Source organism: Aegilops tauschii, chromosome 6 (genome assembly GCF_002575655.3).
Source record: "Aegilops tauschii subsp. strangulata cultivar AL8/78 chromosome 6, Aet v6.0, whole genome shotgun sequence".
Classification (NCBI taxonomy): Eukaryota; Viridiplantae; Streptophyta; class Magnoliopsida; order Poales; family Poaceae; genus Aegilops; species Aegilops tauschii.
In genome coordinates this window covers 476,013,660-476,028,655 of record NC_053040.3, presented here as the reverse complement: position 1 = coordinate 476,028,655, position 14,996 = coordinate 476,013,660, and the positions used below count along the sequence as shown (strand labels likewise).

The window sequence follows — 14,996 nt, the reverse complement described above, 5'->3', positions numbered from 1 at the left end:
CAAGGTGGAATTTTTCGTCAGCTTGGTAAATTACCAACAAAAAATTGCAAACAATGTAGCAAAAGGAGTAACAAGATTTGACATTCATGATGGTCTGTAAAATTCGCTGCTCAAGTCTAATTAATTTGAAGCTTTTTGGAGCACCGATTTTGTTTTATTTGTGCGTAAAGCACCACAAAGCTATTTCTTCACGAAATCTCAGACGCAGCTATAGGACACCCAAACATGTTGTTGCTAAACATTATTCGTTTCTTTTGCTATTGTTTTCGAACTTACCGTTCATCCATCCAGATGCAGGTGAGCTCGGTGACACAAAGGATACGTGTCGTCCAACCACGCAGGGAGGCAGGCGGCACGTGCCAGACCCGGGAGGGAAACGTCGACCGCTCGAGCACCACCGTTTTGGTTTTGGTTTTGGTTCAAATGGTCACCAATCTCTCACGTCACTGAATGATCTCCAGCTCCACGCCCGTCCAGGCGGTGCCGCTGTAGCCGTGCGCCCGGGGACACCCATGCATGATCCTATCTTGCTCGCGCGTCCAACTGCCGCCGTCGTCCGCTGAATGCTACCGCATGATCGTCCAGGCGGTGCCACAAAGCCCAGCTTCAAGCCCGCGTGCTGCTGCCGCTGCGCTGCGCCCAGGAGAAACTGCCAAAGCGGGAGCTCACCACTAACAGTCTAACAGCAGTAACAACCAACAAAAACCAAGCAGCCAACCATGTCATACGGCCAACAATTCAAGATCCGCGAGGTGCCCCCGATCGTGCAGGAGCTGGTGGCCGGCGGCGTGCAGGAGCCACCGCGCCAGTACGTGGTTCCTGAGCAAGACCGTCCCACCGCGGCGGTCTCGGAGATGCCCGAGCCCATCCCAGTCGTCGACCTCAGCCGGCTGTCCGCCAACAGCGCCGACGAGCTCGCCAAGCTGCAGTCCGCACTGCAGAGCTGGGACCTCTTCCTGGTAAATTTATTCTCAAATTTTCTTTCGGTCTTCTTGTCGTCATGTGATGTGATGAAGTGGTCATTTCGATCTATCTCCAGGTCGTTGGACATGGAATGGATCCTAGTTTTCTTGCCGAGGTGATGAAGGCCATGAGGGAGTTCTTCAAGCTCCCGCTAGAAGAGAAACAGAAGTACTCGAACATTGTCGACGGCAAGAAGATGAGCTCGGATGGATACGGCAACGACATGGTCGTGATGGAAAATCAGGTCCTTGACTGGAACGACCGTCTCAGCCTCCAATTGGAACCCGAGTCGGAGAGAGCCTATGCACGGTGGCCAACACAACCACCTTCTTTCAGGTATCGTACCCTCTAGGTTTTTGCCATGATCTGTTTGTTGGTTGGAAAGCCCGACCTGTTGGCATTGAGATTCAACGAAAAACAGCGTAAGTAGTTGCATTTTTGGGTTACTGCTATATATCTTCATTAATTGAAATACATTTTTTTGAAAAGGAGGATGACCCCCGACATCTGCATTGCATCCGGGAGATGCATGCAACCACTTTATTAATTATTCACAAAGACCTTACAAAGTAATACATCAGTATGTTTGAATCCGTCATCTTGGCAACATCTGTCGCTACTCCTATCCATTAATGAAGGGATGCAGAAAGTGTGAGCAGAACACACAAACCTCTCACCTATGCCTGAAATCTAAAGCCGGAGACCCCAACCAAGCCACATACCAGGTATATCTGAGGCACAAACCGGTCCGACGCACTCTCATAGGTCGTCACCGCCGTCTTTCATCGATCCATCTTCAGAGCAGATATTGACGCATCGACCTTGCCAGGCCTGCTGTCCACGCCACCACGGCGCCAGACAACGCCTCCTCCCTATGCGCGTCCATCATCACACATCCGTCGCCGAGGCCCTGCCGCGCCGCGCCGCCGAGACTCCACGTTGTCGATGCTTCACACGGAACGCCACTCCACCGTATATGCTGTGCACTAGTCCCTCGAGCCTATGCATACCTCCAAGAATGACGCCCCCAAGAGGGATACGACACAAGAGCACCGCCGTCATCCAATCGATCGATCTAGGGTTCCCCTTGGAGGTGGCGGATAGGGGTCTAGAGCTTCTCCATGACGATGCCTTCAAGAAGGGGACGATGCAGAAAACGCCGCCATCGCAGGCCTTGGCGATGAGCCAAGAGTAGGATTTTCACTTGGACCCGCTCGAGGAACCTCCATCCAGCCTCGTGTGCACGGGGTCGCCTCTGATCACCGCCGCCGCGCATGGAGCAGGCCACATCAGCTAGATCAGATTTGACCGGAGGCCAGACCACATGTACAACAGATCGATCCGGCAGGCCCTCCATGTCGTTGCCATCGATCCGAGATCGGACCGGCCGCAAAGCCACCTGCCGCCGCTGCGAGGCAGGGCCGGCCACCGCGCTGCAGGACCCGACCAGTCGTGCCTCCACAAGCCACGGGAGAGAAGGTGAGACTCCCGCCATCGCCATCTGCCCCTGGGCTTAGCCCGGCGGCGTCACGCACCGGCGGCGAGAGGAGAGGAGGGAGTAGATCAGGGCTCGGCGGCGGCTAGGGTAGCGACCCGCCCGAGTCGCCAGATGCAGGAGCGATGGGGGGGAACGACACATAGATCTACTTCAGAAATACATATCCTTCCAAAACACGTGCAGCTAAATCTTTTAATCTTTATTTAACCCACTCATGTATACAGAATATCAAGATTCTAGTATAATGTCAAAATAAATCTTAGACTTGTCTTCGAAACCTATACAACCAATTATGCATGTAAATGGTAATAATCTGCTTATCACTTCACCCAAGCATAGAAGGTCAGATGGAATGAAAGAAGGAAAAAGTAGCTCAACAACTCGCCCAATTACAGCTCATCGTAATATCTGATCTTTCTAAGGCATTTTGGGCCTCTAAGGCATCTTCAACGGCAATCCGCAAATTTCTTTGCACCCGTCCACGAACAGAGAGGAACCAGTCCGCGAACATGAATGCAGGAGGACGCCATCCAATCCTAGCCGCATACATTTAGCCTTCCTAATTTTTTTCCAAGTCCGCACGATCAAATAGCCGCATGCGAAGGGTACAGACGTTTAAATAGCCGCATGCAGCACCAGCTCAAATTAAAAAAAAAATTCAAATATTGCATCCCAACATTGTTGTCCCCTTTGACCGTCAATTGATTCTCAATAAGATCTTTCTTTAGCTGCTCATGAGTTGGTCAATGCCGAATTTGTTGATGCCTCTTCAAATGTGGCTGGATTCTGGTCCGGAAGTTGGATAGGATCACACATGTTCTCAAATTCCAGAGCTACGGCAGCATCGTTACCCTCATGCTCGACAATCATGTTGTGCATGATCACACACCATATACCACAAGGTTTTCAGATCCCATTGTTTAGAAGGTCCACAACAACTGCAAAACGACCTGCAGAACTCCAAATGTCCTCTCAACATCCTTTCTAGCTGCTTCTTGTCTTTGGGCAAAGTAAGCCTTTTTCTGGCCAATTGTGTTTGGTGCTGAAAAGGTAGCTTATGAAGGATAGATACCGTCAACCAGATAGTAGTCCATATTGTACTCATGTCCACTGACAGTATATTGGCAAGGAGGAGTTTTTCCTCCAGTCAGCCTCGCAAACAACAGTGATCGCTGCAGCACATTGATGTCACTGTGAGACTCAGGTATGCCAAAGAAAGCGTGCCAAATCCGAAGATCCTGTGATGCAACTGCTTCAAGAATGATTATGGCCTTCTTAACATGACCCTGATATTGCCCGTGTAAAGCCTTTGGGCAGTTCTTCCATTTTCAATGCATGCAGTCAAGAGATCCAAGCAAACATGGCCACCCTCTTGCCTTTGAGATTGCAAAGAGCCTCTCGGTGTCATAATGGCTCTCTTAGGTACCGAATGTGCTCTTAGACATCCGTAGGTACTCGTCCCACGAATCATCGGTCGTCCAATATACAAGCATCCGGAGTGCAGCTCGTTCCCACGACGTCCTTCTTCAGGATGAAGTAGTCATCATAGGACTGGACATCATGGTACAAACGGTCGAAAACAGTCTTACACATCTGAAAATGCCGGCAAAAATGGTCAGCGAATAGTGCATCGGGGGCAAAGTAGTCGGCCATCAGTGTCAAATGGCCGCGTGCCCTGTTGCGGTTGAGCACTCAATGACCCTTGATTGAGCCCTTGAAATTGAGAACATGCTCCTCCGCACGTGCTGCATCTTCAAGGATCGCATGCGTCGTCGTCGTCTCATCAGAGTACATCTCCTCATTCGATGAGCCGTCGTACGACTCAACATACTGCTCGTATATGTAATCGAATTCCATTGCTAGAAAGAAGAAGCCACAACTGTTTTTAGCTCCGGCAATTCATCGAACAGTTGCCGGGCTTGCTGAGAATAGCAGTAGCAGATGGTACCTGGTGGGGCGGTTGGAGGACAGGGGTTGAACGGAGACGGAGGGGAAGCGGGGTGGAGCCCTGCTGGAGCGCTGGAGGTGCCGGAGACGTAGAGTTCCTGCAGGGTGGTGGCCGGGATGGTGGAGCGGCAGCGAAGGCAAGAGAGAAGAAGGAAGGAGAGAAAATGGGGAGGATGGAGTCACGGGGTTCGGGGAGGGTTTTGGGTGGGCCGGGGGTGTCGGATCCGTACGTTTCTTGTGCCCGGACTTCTGCAAAGCTCTCCCACTACTGTCTCCGGTTTGCGGGAGAAATTGCGTCCGGACCATCCCACGGACCGATACAGACCCGCGTTCGATGACTTCCGCGGTCCAGACAGCGTGTACCGGACGGATGCGGGCCGTTTGCGGATCATTCTTGGAGATGCCCTAAGAACTTTCTTGCCGGGACCCCATTGGCTGCATTTCAAGAAGTAATATGGCTCAGAAATTATCTTCCGTGTCTCGATGTGATTAAGCATGCATATGCGACATTGGTCAAATCTGTCCTTGATTTATTACCAACATTTGAGTTTTTGTTACAAGTTGTACAATAAAATGCCGCCAGGTCATAACATATGAATATAGATTGATGAGTACATTTTCAAATTGCAATCCATGATAAAAAAAACCCTAAACTGATGAGTAACCGATGCAATACATTTCTCTTTATCATCCATAGTATATTGTGCTGTGCAGAGACATTCTATGTGAGTACACGGTCCGATGCAGAGCGGTGGCAAACATTATCCTGCAAAACCTAGCCAAGCTTCTCAATTTACAGGAGGAATACTTGACAACCATGCTCGGCGAGAAGTCCTTAACCCATGCTATAATCAACTACTACCCTCGGTGCCCCATGCCGGACCATGTCTTGGGCCTTAAGCCCCACACCGATGCTTCGATGATCACGGTCAACTTCATTGATGCCGACGTCAGCGGGCTCCAGCTCCAGAAGAATTGCATCTGGTACAATGTGCCCATCGTCCCAAACGCATTGGTTGTGAACATAGGGGATGTAATGGAGGTAAGTTTATTGTGTGCGTAGGCAGCTGCATACATAGCTGTATGATCATGTCTTGTACATTGTCAATCTGAGATATATATGCATCTCTCTGTTTCATCCTGGTGCATCCATGCAGATAGTGAGCAACGGATTCTTCAAAAGCTTGGTGCATAGGGTCGTGACCAATGCGGAGAAAGAGCGCTTGTCGTTGGTGATGTTCTACGCGTTGGACCCAGAGGCGGAGATTGAGCCGGTGCAAGAGCTGGTGGATGACCAGAGACCTAGACGATACAGGAAGATGAAGAGCAAGGACTACCTAGCGAAATTCTTTGACACTTATGCAACAGGGAAACTAGCCATCGACTCCATGAGGATCTGAATTAGGAATCCAATATGAATAAGTTCAGTGAGTGTATGCTCGTGTATGAGAGCGACTTTCATTATACTGTGTTAAAAGAAGTTCAATGAGTACTATGGTCATGTTTCTTCCAACGATCAGTTTGTAATGAGTTAAGGGCTTGGCCCATGAATAATTTCTGAAATTTCCAATGTAAATCTCAAAGGATGACCATGTGTAAATGGCGACCGGAGGCGCAATTTTTAGTCCCACCCCGAAAGTGGAGACGCGATTACTCAAATTTGCCATCACGGATCGTCTTTCATCCAAATCAGGCAGTGCAGTGTACTAGCATCTTCAACGTCCTCTGCCTAGATCGGTCTTCACTAACGTTGTCGCCAGTAACATTGTTTCTGCAACACCCGCGGCTACAAACGAACAATATGTGCATCTTGATCTAATCATCATGTCTTTATTTATGGTTGGTGCTGCATGTGCGATACTGCTGTTCTGTTCATCTAAATATGCTAGAGTTATGCATGCTAATTACTGTTCTAGTGATGATTTATTTATCGGAACTAATAATGGAATGGCCTAATTCTCCAATAACTAGTCAGTGCCAGCCAACATAGTCAGCAAAGAAGCGATGAGCAGTTTTTGCCGGTTAGTGATGACACGCTTTATAGTAGTGGGTTTCTATTTTTTAGGAAAGATGCACATGGAATTATTATGGTTAATCCACATTTTTCATGCATAATGGTCTTTTTTCTCTCTCAAAAAGGAGGCACAATGGTACTTATCAATCTTTGAAGTGATACATACCACCAATAAACTATCCTTCCATCCTTTGCATCCGCATGTTGCACACAACCAATAAGTTTTATTCCATCCTTTGCATCCGCATGTTGCACACAGCGGATACATTTTATTTTATTGTTTCATGCAGCCAGACAAGCTGCCGAACATTTTACATGAAGGAGTACACACACAGAAATTGGGGAAAAGGGTACGTAAAAATATAAACTCGTTACAAACTGGTCAACAGAAGATACTTCATGCATAGTTCTTCATTAGCGGACTTGCACACATCGGAATCATATTGAGATCTTCACGCCGTCGATGGCTAGTGTCCCTGTGGCATAAGTGTCATGGTATTTTTCCATGTAGTCGTGGAGCTTGATCTTCATGTATCGCGCAGGTCTCTTGTCATCCACCAGCTCTGACACCGGCTCAAGCTCTGTCTCTAGCTCCAATGTATAGACCAGCACCAACGATAAGCGCTCTTTCTCTGCATTGGTCACAACCCTATGCACCAGGCTCTTGAAAAACCCATTGCTCAAAATCTGCATCATCAGGATGGAATAGAGAGATGTATTATATCTCAGCTTGACAATCCACAAGACAAGGTCAAACAATTATACATGTAGCTGCCTACAGGCTACACACACAGTACGTACCTCCATTATATCTCCTATGTTCATAACCAATGCATTTGGAACGACGGGCACGTTGTACCAGACGCCGTTTTTCTGAAGTTGGAGCCCCTCAGCATCGGCGAAGTTGACTGTGATTATGGAGCCGTCGGTGTGGGCCTTCAGGCCCAAGACGTGGTCCGGCCTTGGACACTGAGGGTAGTAGTTGAATATAGCTTGGGTGATGGAGTTCTCGCCGATCATGTTTACCAGGTGTTCCTCTTGTAAATTGAGTATCTTGGCCATGTTTTGAAAGACAAGGTTAGCCGCGGCTTTGCACTTGATGGTGTACTCAGACAGAATGTCTCTGCACAATTATGGATGATAATTAAGACAATTGCATAGGTTTACTCATCATCTGACGGAGTACTGATGTACTCCCTCTGAATCGAAATATAAGACGTTTTTTAGGCTAGTTTACCCGACAAAAACGTCTTATATTTTGGTACAGAGGTAGTATAAGTTTGAGAAAATAGATATCGCCTTAGGCATTATTGCAGTGTCTCCAGCAACATGTGCATGTACCATGCATATGGTAAAAACCTAGAGCTAGACGCAAGTACCTGAAAGAAGGGGGACTGTGTTGGCCACAGTCTGTAGGTTCTTAGGGATTCGGGTTCCACTAGAAGATTGAGCCGATCGTTCCAGTCAAGGACCTGATTCTCTTTCACGACCATGTCGTTACCGTATCCATACATGCCTAGCTTCACGCCGTCGACAATGTTCGAGTACTTTTGTTTCTCTTCTAGTGGGAGGTTGAAGAACTCTCTTGTGGCCTTCATCGCCTCGGCAAGAAAGCTAGGCTCCATTCCATGTCCAACAGCCTGGAGAAACATCGGCCGGAGATGAGACGATGACCACTAGCTTCATCACATACCTAAGTCTGCATGTGAGCTCGTGATGGAACGAACACCCGATGGTCTCCTGGCTTAACGACATGCGTTTAGGCGGCCAATGGATCAGTCGGTTGATCGTAAGCCTTTTCCATTTTTGCCAGTCTCCTGGCTTTAAAAGGAGCACCCGATGGCTAACAGGGACGTGGACGAAGCAGGAGTGTAGATGAGCAGAGTAGAGCAGGATGTGGGGACGAGGCAGCAAAACGTACGCAATCCGTCTTAAACTCAAACCAAAGCCACGCAGTCCGTCTCGGACACACTCTCATGAAGGAAGCAAGATCGTCTTATAGGAGTATTATTGAACTCGAGTCCACTTCGTCCTACTCTCATGAAGCGCTGTGCCCTTAAAGTTAGCCCCCGGCGTGTCCCTCCAACAATCAAGCGCCGCCGCCTGTCCCGCCAGCATGAACTGGCTCAGGAACTCGCGCTTAATTTTCTCCAGGCTCCAGATCGTCCGACGCTACTGCAACCCTGCCCAGACACTACCAGGTCCTCGATCGCGTTCCAATGTCATGGGCTCAATCCGACGGCTCTTTTCCGCCACGCCGCCTCCCATATGGCCCATGCGCGGTCACTGCCGGCAGTCGTCTCACGGAGCCGACCGCGGTGGTACCCGAACCCGTGGAAGGTGGCCGCTGCGGTGGTTGTCCTGCCCTACGCTGCCAAGTTCAGTATTTTTGCCGCGATAAGCCAAAAAGAGACCGTGCCCTACACCAACCGGGCCCATCGTGTCCTCCTGACCTCGTCGGAGGAGCGCGAGTTTGGCGATGAAGACTTCAACGATTGGAAGAAGAAGCGCGGCAAAGACATCCTTGGCCCGTCTGACCTGAGGACTGTCCTCGTCCGCCGCATCGCCTCAGACATCATCCACGGAGTCCGCCGCCTCTTCCCCAACAACGGCATCCATGACGATGATGTTAAGCAGGGGAAGGTGGTGATGCGGCCACAGACGGGGCATCTCAATGACCTTAACTGGGAGGTGATGGTTGTCGAAGATGACAAAGTAAGGGCTTTCAGCTCAAAGGGCGGGAAGATTGTAATCCACACTGGATACCTCAAGCATTTGAAGACCGATGCCGAGATTGCCACCGTTATTGGCCATGAGGTAGGTCTCCCTTACTGGAGTATCAGACGGAAGTTTGGTTGTTTTCAAGTGGGACAGTCATTGACGCAATTTTTTTGCAGGCCGCACATGTTGTTGCAAGGCATAGCATGGAGTTGTTGAGGTCAATTCCGTTCTACAAACTAATGCCCTTCTCACGAAGGTACAGTGATTTAATAATTAATTACATTGTTCTTGAAATTAGTAATTGCATTCTCTCTTAAAAAAACTACATTTTGTATGGAAACTGAAACATGCTGGTTTGCCAAATACTAGGTGCTCTATGTATGCAAGGATATTTTATTGTCGAGGCAGCTGTATATCTTATCTATATATACATTGTAGGGCCGAATTGGAGGCGGATCACATCGGATTGATGATAATGGCCGCTGCTGGTTTCGATCCACGCGTAGCCCCTGAGTTCCGCAAGAAGATTGGAGAGATCATTGGAGACACCAAATTAATGGACTACATCGGTACTCATCCTTCGTCTGAGACAAGATCACGGATGTTATCACGAAAGGAGGTCATGGAGGAGGCATTGGAGCTGTACAAACAAGAACGTATGCGCAGGGAGAAGTGCCAATCTCTGTCTTCCCTATGGTGGAACGTCCTCGGATACCGATCTTGCTAGATGATCCCTTGCGTCAATGGCGCAATGACCAAATACAACAGAAAAGTTAGCCAGACTACTATAAAATGTTTTTTAATGAATCGTTGGAAATTATGATATTAATCTCTTTTTCTTTTACGAAAAGTAGGATAACGTCCGGCCTCTATACCAAGCGATGCACACAACCATCTTTATTGTGACGTTAATCTATCTATCTATCATTGTATATTTAAAACAAGAGGCAAACAAGGCATTACATTCATCTACATAGATTAAATTATATTGGCCGTAAATTTTAGATATTGATGTCTGAGATTTTTTTAACACAGTACATACGTAGATGCTCATACATATGCATATACACTCACCCCTATAAATACACGCATGCACACCTTACCCCTATGAACAACTACAAGTGACTGAGTTGTGGCTCCGAAAGGAGCTTCAACAAAGTATTAAATACATTTTTTTTGTGTTTTTACATAAAACCCCCTACACTTTTAGGTAATGAACCCGCAGTTCACTTTTAAGTGATAAATTGAATCTTTTTTGCGTTTTACAGAAAACACCATGTCTTCTATACTAATTAACCCGTAGTCTACGTTTTTTTTAAATACCCATATCTTTTAAACCATAACCCCAATTTCAACATGTTATACATGAAATTTGATTTGAAAAATTTCTAGGATTCGAATATAATGTTACTCTTACCTCTTAACCATTTTTAAAATGTTATTCAGCGTGAAACCTTAAAAAATAGCGCACAAACAAATTGGAGACAAAAAATGTAGCAAAAAAGTTTCATCCGATCACCGCTGAAAAGTTATTTTTTTATTTGAGGTGGTACTAAATTTTTGTGTGTCCGTCTGTTAGAAAAGAATAATGGTTTCACCAGAATTTTGTATATGGGCCATGCGTGCTCCTGGCCCAGGCGAAGCCAACCCACTTAATTTACTGCCCAGGTAGTGGGGAAAACCCTATTTGTCGCTCGCCGCCGCATATTAGTCCCGGCTTTGCACATGTCACCCAAGACTGGGCCGGCCCATTTTCTTATTATTTCTGTATTTTGTATTTTCCTTTTTTTCCTATTTATTTTTTCCTTTTACAATATTTTTCCTTTTCACTTTTTTCGTACATTCAAAATTTACAGAATTTCAATTTTGGTCAATTTAGAATGAGTTCACAACAGTACCAAAAGTGGTGATTTATTTTCTTATACTAACGGAGCTTACAAGTTTTCTGTTGAGTTTTGTGTTGTGAAGTTTTCAAGTTTTGGGTAAAGATTCGATGGACTATGGAATAAGGAGTGGCAAGAGCCTAAGCTTGGGGATGCCCAAGGCACCCCAAGGCAATATTCAAGGACAACCAAGAGCCTAAGCTTGGGGATGCCCCGGATGGCATCCCCTCTTTCGTCTTCGTTCATCGGTAACTTTATTTGGGGCTATATTTTTATTCACCACATGATATGTGTTTTGTTTGGAGCGTCATTTTCTTTTGTTAGTATTTGCTTGCTGTTATTTAGAATAATGTTTTGCATCTCTATTTCCAATAAAAATGTCAAGGATAGCCCTTACCATGCTTATTTTGCAAGTATACATGTTGCTGTTTCAAAACAGAAAGTTTACCGCTGTTGCAAAAATTCCCTAGAAAATTCAGAATATGATAAAGTGTTGAAACTTTTTGCATATTGAGCTCTGATAAATTTTCTACAGTGTGGTAGAATTTCATAATTTTTGGAGTTAGGGAAGTATGATGAATCTTGCATTCTTTACAGATTGTACTGTTTTGGCAGATTGCAGTTATGTTTGCATTGTTTGCATATGTTTGCTTGTTTAATGATTCTATTTGAGGATAGGAGTGTTAAATATGCAGAGGCATTTAGTATGCAATGTTGAATAATAATTTTAGTGATTTGTTACAGTAGAAAATGATAAGGTTTTTGCATTGGTTTATACTAACTTATCTCACGAGTTCTTGTTGAGTTTGGTGTGGATGAAGCTTTCGAGATTTAGGAAACCGTGATATGAGAGGAATTAAGGAGACACAAAAGTTCTAGCTTGGGGAAGCCCAAGGCACCCCAAGATAATATTTCAAGAAGTCTTAAGCATCTAAGCTTGGGGATGCCCCGGTAGGCATCCCACCTTTCTTCTTCAACAATTATCGGTTAGTATCGGTTGAGCCTAAGTTTTTGCTTCTTCACATGATGAGTGCTATCCTTGAAATGTCATTTTATTTTGTTTTGCTTACTGTTTGAATAATATCCCAAGATCTGAAATTCTTAAGGAGAGAGAGTCTTCCTGTAGCTACATAATTATTTAACTACTCATTGATCTTCACTTATATCTTTTTGGAGTAGTTTGTCATTTACTCATGTGCTTCACTTATATCCTATGAGTAAATGGTTGAATGATTTGAATGTCATAAATCTGAAATTATATATGTTTCCTATGCCTTTCCCATGAGGAGTAATACCTTCACATATAAGAAGTAGAGGTGGTAAATTTTTTGAAGGTTAGCAAACATTGTATTGGTCACTTGAACAATTCATGAAAGAATATTGAAGGAAGAGAGATTTCACATATAAATATACTATCTTGGACATCTTCTATGATTGTGAGCCCCATTAATTATTTTCAAACTTGAGCAAATAGTTGAAGTTGGACAAGGAAGACAACATAATGAGTTATGCTTGGGTATATTTGTATAGAAGTTATATTGTTATGGATCCTTCAACATGTGGTGCTTGCTATTTAGAATCTTTTGCTAGCCTAAATTTCTATACTAAGCGGGAATACTGCTTGTGCATCCAAAATCCTTGAACCAAGTTTCTTCCATGAGTGTCCACCATATCTACCTATATGCGGTATTTACCTGCCTTCCAAGTAAATTTGCATGTGCCAAACTCTAAACCTTCAAATAATAATCCGTTTTTTATGCCCGAATCGCTCATGTAGCGACTAGGGGTTGTCAGTATCTTCCATGCTAGGTGGGTTATTCTCACGATGAGTGGACTCCGCTCATCATTCACGAGAAAATGGCTGGTAACTGGGATGCCCAGTCCTATGATCAAAAGATCAAAAACAAAATCGCAAATAATTTAAACAAAACTCCCCCAGGATTGTTGATAAGTTGGACGGCCCCCGTTGTTTCGGACAAGCCGTGGAGTGTGATTGTTGGTGGAAGGGGAGTAAAATCTTTACCTTTCTGTTTGGGAACCGCCTATAATGTATGTAGTATGGAAGATATTGGGAACTCTTGGTTGTTATGTTGACAATGAAAGGATACCTCTCAAAATTATTTTCATCTCTGTTTTAAAAGCTTCGAGCTCTGGCACCTCTGCAAATCCCTGCTTCCCTCTGCGAAGGGACTATCTTTTACTTTTATGCAAGAGTCAGTAGTATTCCTTCCCATTCCAACCTACTCTTTAGTTGGCAAGCATCATGTGATGGAAGACCTAAGCATATATGGCCATTCAAATATATTTGATCATGAATTATTATTGTTGACAATTATCTATATGATAAATAAGTTGGGAGGCGAAACATTAAGCCCCTATCTTTCTCTGTGTTCGATGGATGCTATTTGTTCTAAAAATATGCTTTGAGTGGTAGCAATCATGGAAGACTATATGATAGTTGAGTATGTGGGATTTGCTAAATCAAAGCTCCTACATAGACCCTTCCTGAAAATAAGATGAATTGCAATTGTTTCATGACTGAGAACATATTTTTCAAGAAGTTTATGGTCTATGCTTTAACATGTGAATAGCTTGTTACTTGATCATGAGAAGTTTTATGAGATGAGCTACTGTTATGACATATAATGATGCTAGAAAAGGTGATTGAAATTATCATTGATCAAACTTGTGCACCTGCTAGCATTCACACTTCATAAATTATTTCTTTTATCATTTACCTACTCGAGGACGAGCAGGAATTAAGCTTGGGGATGCTGATACGTCTCCAATGTATCTATAATTTATGAAGTATTAATGCTATTATATTATCTGTTTTGGATGTTTATGGGCTTTACTAAACACTTTTATATTATTTTTGGGACTAACCTATTAACCGGAGGCCCAACCCAAGTTGCTGTTTTCTTGCCTATTTCAGTGTTTTGAAGAAAAGGAATATCAAACGGAGTCCAAAAGGAATGAAACCTTCGGGAGAGTTATTTTTGGAACGGAAGCAATCCATGAGACTTGGAGTAGACGTCAGGGAAGCTTCGAGGAAGCCAGGAGGCATGGAGGCGCGCCCTATCCCCTGGGCGCGCCCCCACCCCCGTGGGCCCCTCGTGACTCCCCTGACCGACTTCTTTCGCCTATATATGTCCATATACCCTAAAAACATCGAGGGGCAGAATATATCGGGAGTTCCGCCGTCGCAAACCTCCAGAGCCACGAAAAACCAATCGGGACCCTGTTTCGGCACCCTGGCGGAGGGGGGATCCATCACCGGTGGCCATCTTCAGCATCCCGGCGCTCTCCCTGACGAGGAGGGAGTAGTTCACCCTCGGGGCTGAGGGTATCTACCAGTAGCTATGTGTTTGATCTCTCTCTATATCTCGTTTTCTTGATTTGGCACGATCTTGATGTATCGCGAGCTTTGCTATTATAGTTGGATCTTATGATGTTTCTCCCCCTCTACTCTCTTGTAATGGATTGATTTTTCCCTTTGAAGTTTATCGGATTGAGTCTATAAGGATTTGAGAACACTTGATGTATGTCTTGCATGGGATGCCCGTGGTGACAATGGGGTATTCTATTGATTCACTTGATGTATGTTTTGGTGATCAACTTGCGGGTTCCGTGACCTTGGGAATCTATGCATAGGGGTTGGCACACGTTTTTGTCTTGACTCTCCGGTAGAAACTTTGGGGCACTCTTTGAAGTTCTTTGTGTTGGTTGAATAGATGAATCTGAGATTGTTTGATGCATATCGTATAATCATACCCACGGATACTTAAGGTGACATTGGAGTATCTAGGTGACATTAGGGTTTTGGTTGATTTGTGTCTTAAGGTGTTATTCTAGTACAAACTCTAGGATAGATCGAACGGAAAGAATAGCTTCGTGTTATCTTACTACGGAATCTTGAATAGATCGATCAGAAAGAATAACTTTGAGTTTGTTTCGTACCCTACAATAA

At 45.1% G+C, this 14,996-nt stretch overlaps 3 protein-coding genes across 3 annotated transcripts; 2 read left to right on the top strand and 1 right to left on the bottom strand.

The window, feature by feature from the left end:
* Positions 1 to 490: 490 nt before the first annotated feature.
* LOC109745168 (protein LATERAL BRANCHING OXIDOREDUCTASE 1-like) lies at positions 491 to 6,008 on the top strand. Its single transcript, XM_020304305.4, has 4 exons — positions 491 to 959; positions 1,040 to 1,299; positions 5,123 to 5,450; positions 5,566 to 6,008. Exons 1-4 carry the CDS (start codon positions 720 to 722, stop codon positions 5,806 to 5,808), a joined length of 1,071 nt encoding a protein of 356 aa, XP_020159894.1. The 5' UTR covers positions 491 to 719; the 3' UTR covers positions 5,809 to 6,008.
* An 852-nt stretch (positions 6,009 to 6,860) lies between these two features.
* LOC109745150 (protein LATERAL BRANCHING OXIDOREDUCTASE 1-like) lies at positions 6,861 to 8,074 on the bottom strand. The gene is made up of 3 exons (XM_045230471.1): positions 7,935 to 8,074; positions 7,224 to 7,545; positions 6,861 to 7,109 (listed from the first exon to the last, which is right to left on the bottom strand). The coding sequence occupies exons 1-3, from the start codon at positions 8,072 to 8,074 to the stop codon at positions 6,861 to 6,863; spliced, it is 711 nt and encodes a 236-aa protein (XP_045086406.1).
* A 616-nt stretch (positions 8,075 to 8,690) lies between these two features.
* Positions 8,691 to 10,446, top strand: LOC123494549 (mitochondrial metalloendopeptidase OMA1-like). The gene is made up of 4 exons (XM_045230470.1): positions 8,691 to 9,239; positions 9,320 to 9,399; positions 9,582 to 9,799; positions 10,412 to 10,446. Exons 1-4 carry the CDS (start codon positions 8,691 to 8,693, stop codon positions 10,444 to 10,446), a joined length of 882 nt encoding a protein of 293 aa, XP_045086405.1.
* The last annotated feature ends 4,550 nt before the right edge of the window (positions 10,447 to 14,996 follow it).

Excerpts from the sequence above, each read along its gene's own strand:
- LOC109745168 (XM_020304305.4), top strand. The coding sequence starts at position 720 with ATGTCATACGGCCAACAATTCAAGATCCGCGAGGTGCCCCCGATCGTG. Across the intron at positions 960-1,039 it reads AGAGCTGGGACCTCTTCCTG|GTCGTTGGACATGGAATGGA; the intron begins GTAAATTTATTC and ends ATCTATCTCCAG. Across the intron at positions 5,451-5,565 it reads ACATAGGGGATGTAATGGAG|ATAGTGAGCAACGGATTCTT; the intron begins GTAAGTTTATTG and ends GCATCCATGCAG.
- LOC109745150 (XM_045230471.1), bottom strand. The coding sequence starts at position 8,074 with ATGTTTCTCCAGGCTGTTGGACATGGAATGGAGCCTAGCTTTCTTGCC. Across the intron at positions 7,546-7,934 it reads GACGGCGTGAAGCTAGGCAT|AGACATTCTGTCTGAGTACA; the intron begins GTATGGATACGG and ends ATAATTGTGCAG. Across the intron at positions 7,110-7,223 it reads ACATAGGAGATATAATGGAG|ATTTTGAGCAATGGGTTTTT; the intron begins GTACGTACTGTG and ends CTGATGATGCAG.
- LOC123494549 (XM_045230470.1), top strand. The coding sequence starts at position 8,691 with ATGGCCCATGCGCGGTCACTGCCGGCAGTCGTCTCACGGAGCCGACCG. Across the intron at positions 9,400-9,581 it reads CTAATGCCCTTCTCACGAAG|GGCCGAATTGGAGGCGGATC; the intron begins GTACAGTGATTT and ends TATACATTGTAG. Across the intron at positions 9,800-10,411 it reads GGAGCTGTACAAACAAGAAC|AAAACACCATGTCTTCTATA; the intron begins GTATGCGCAGGG and ends TGCGTTTTACAG.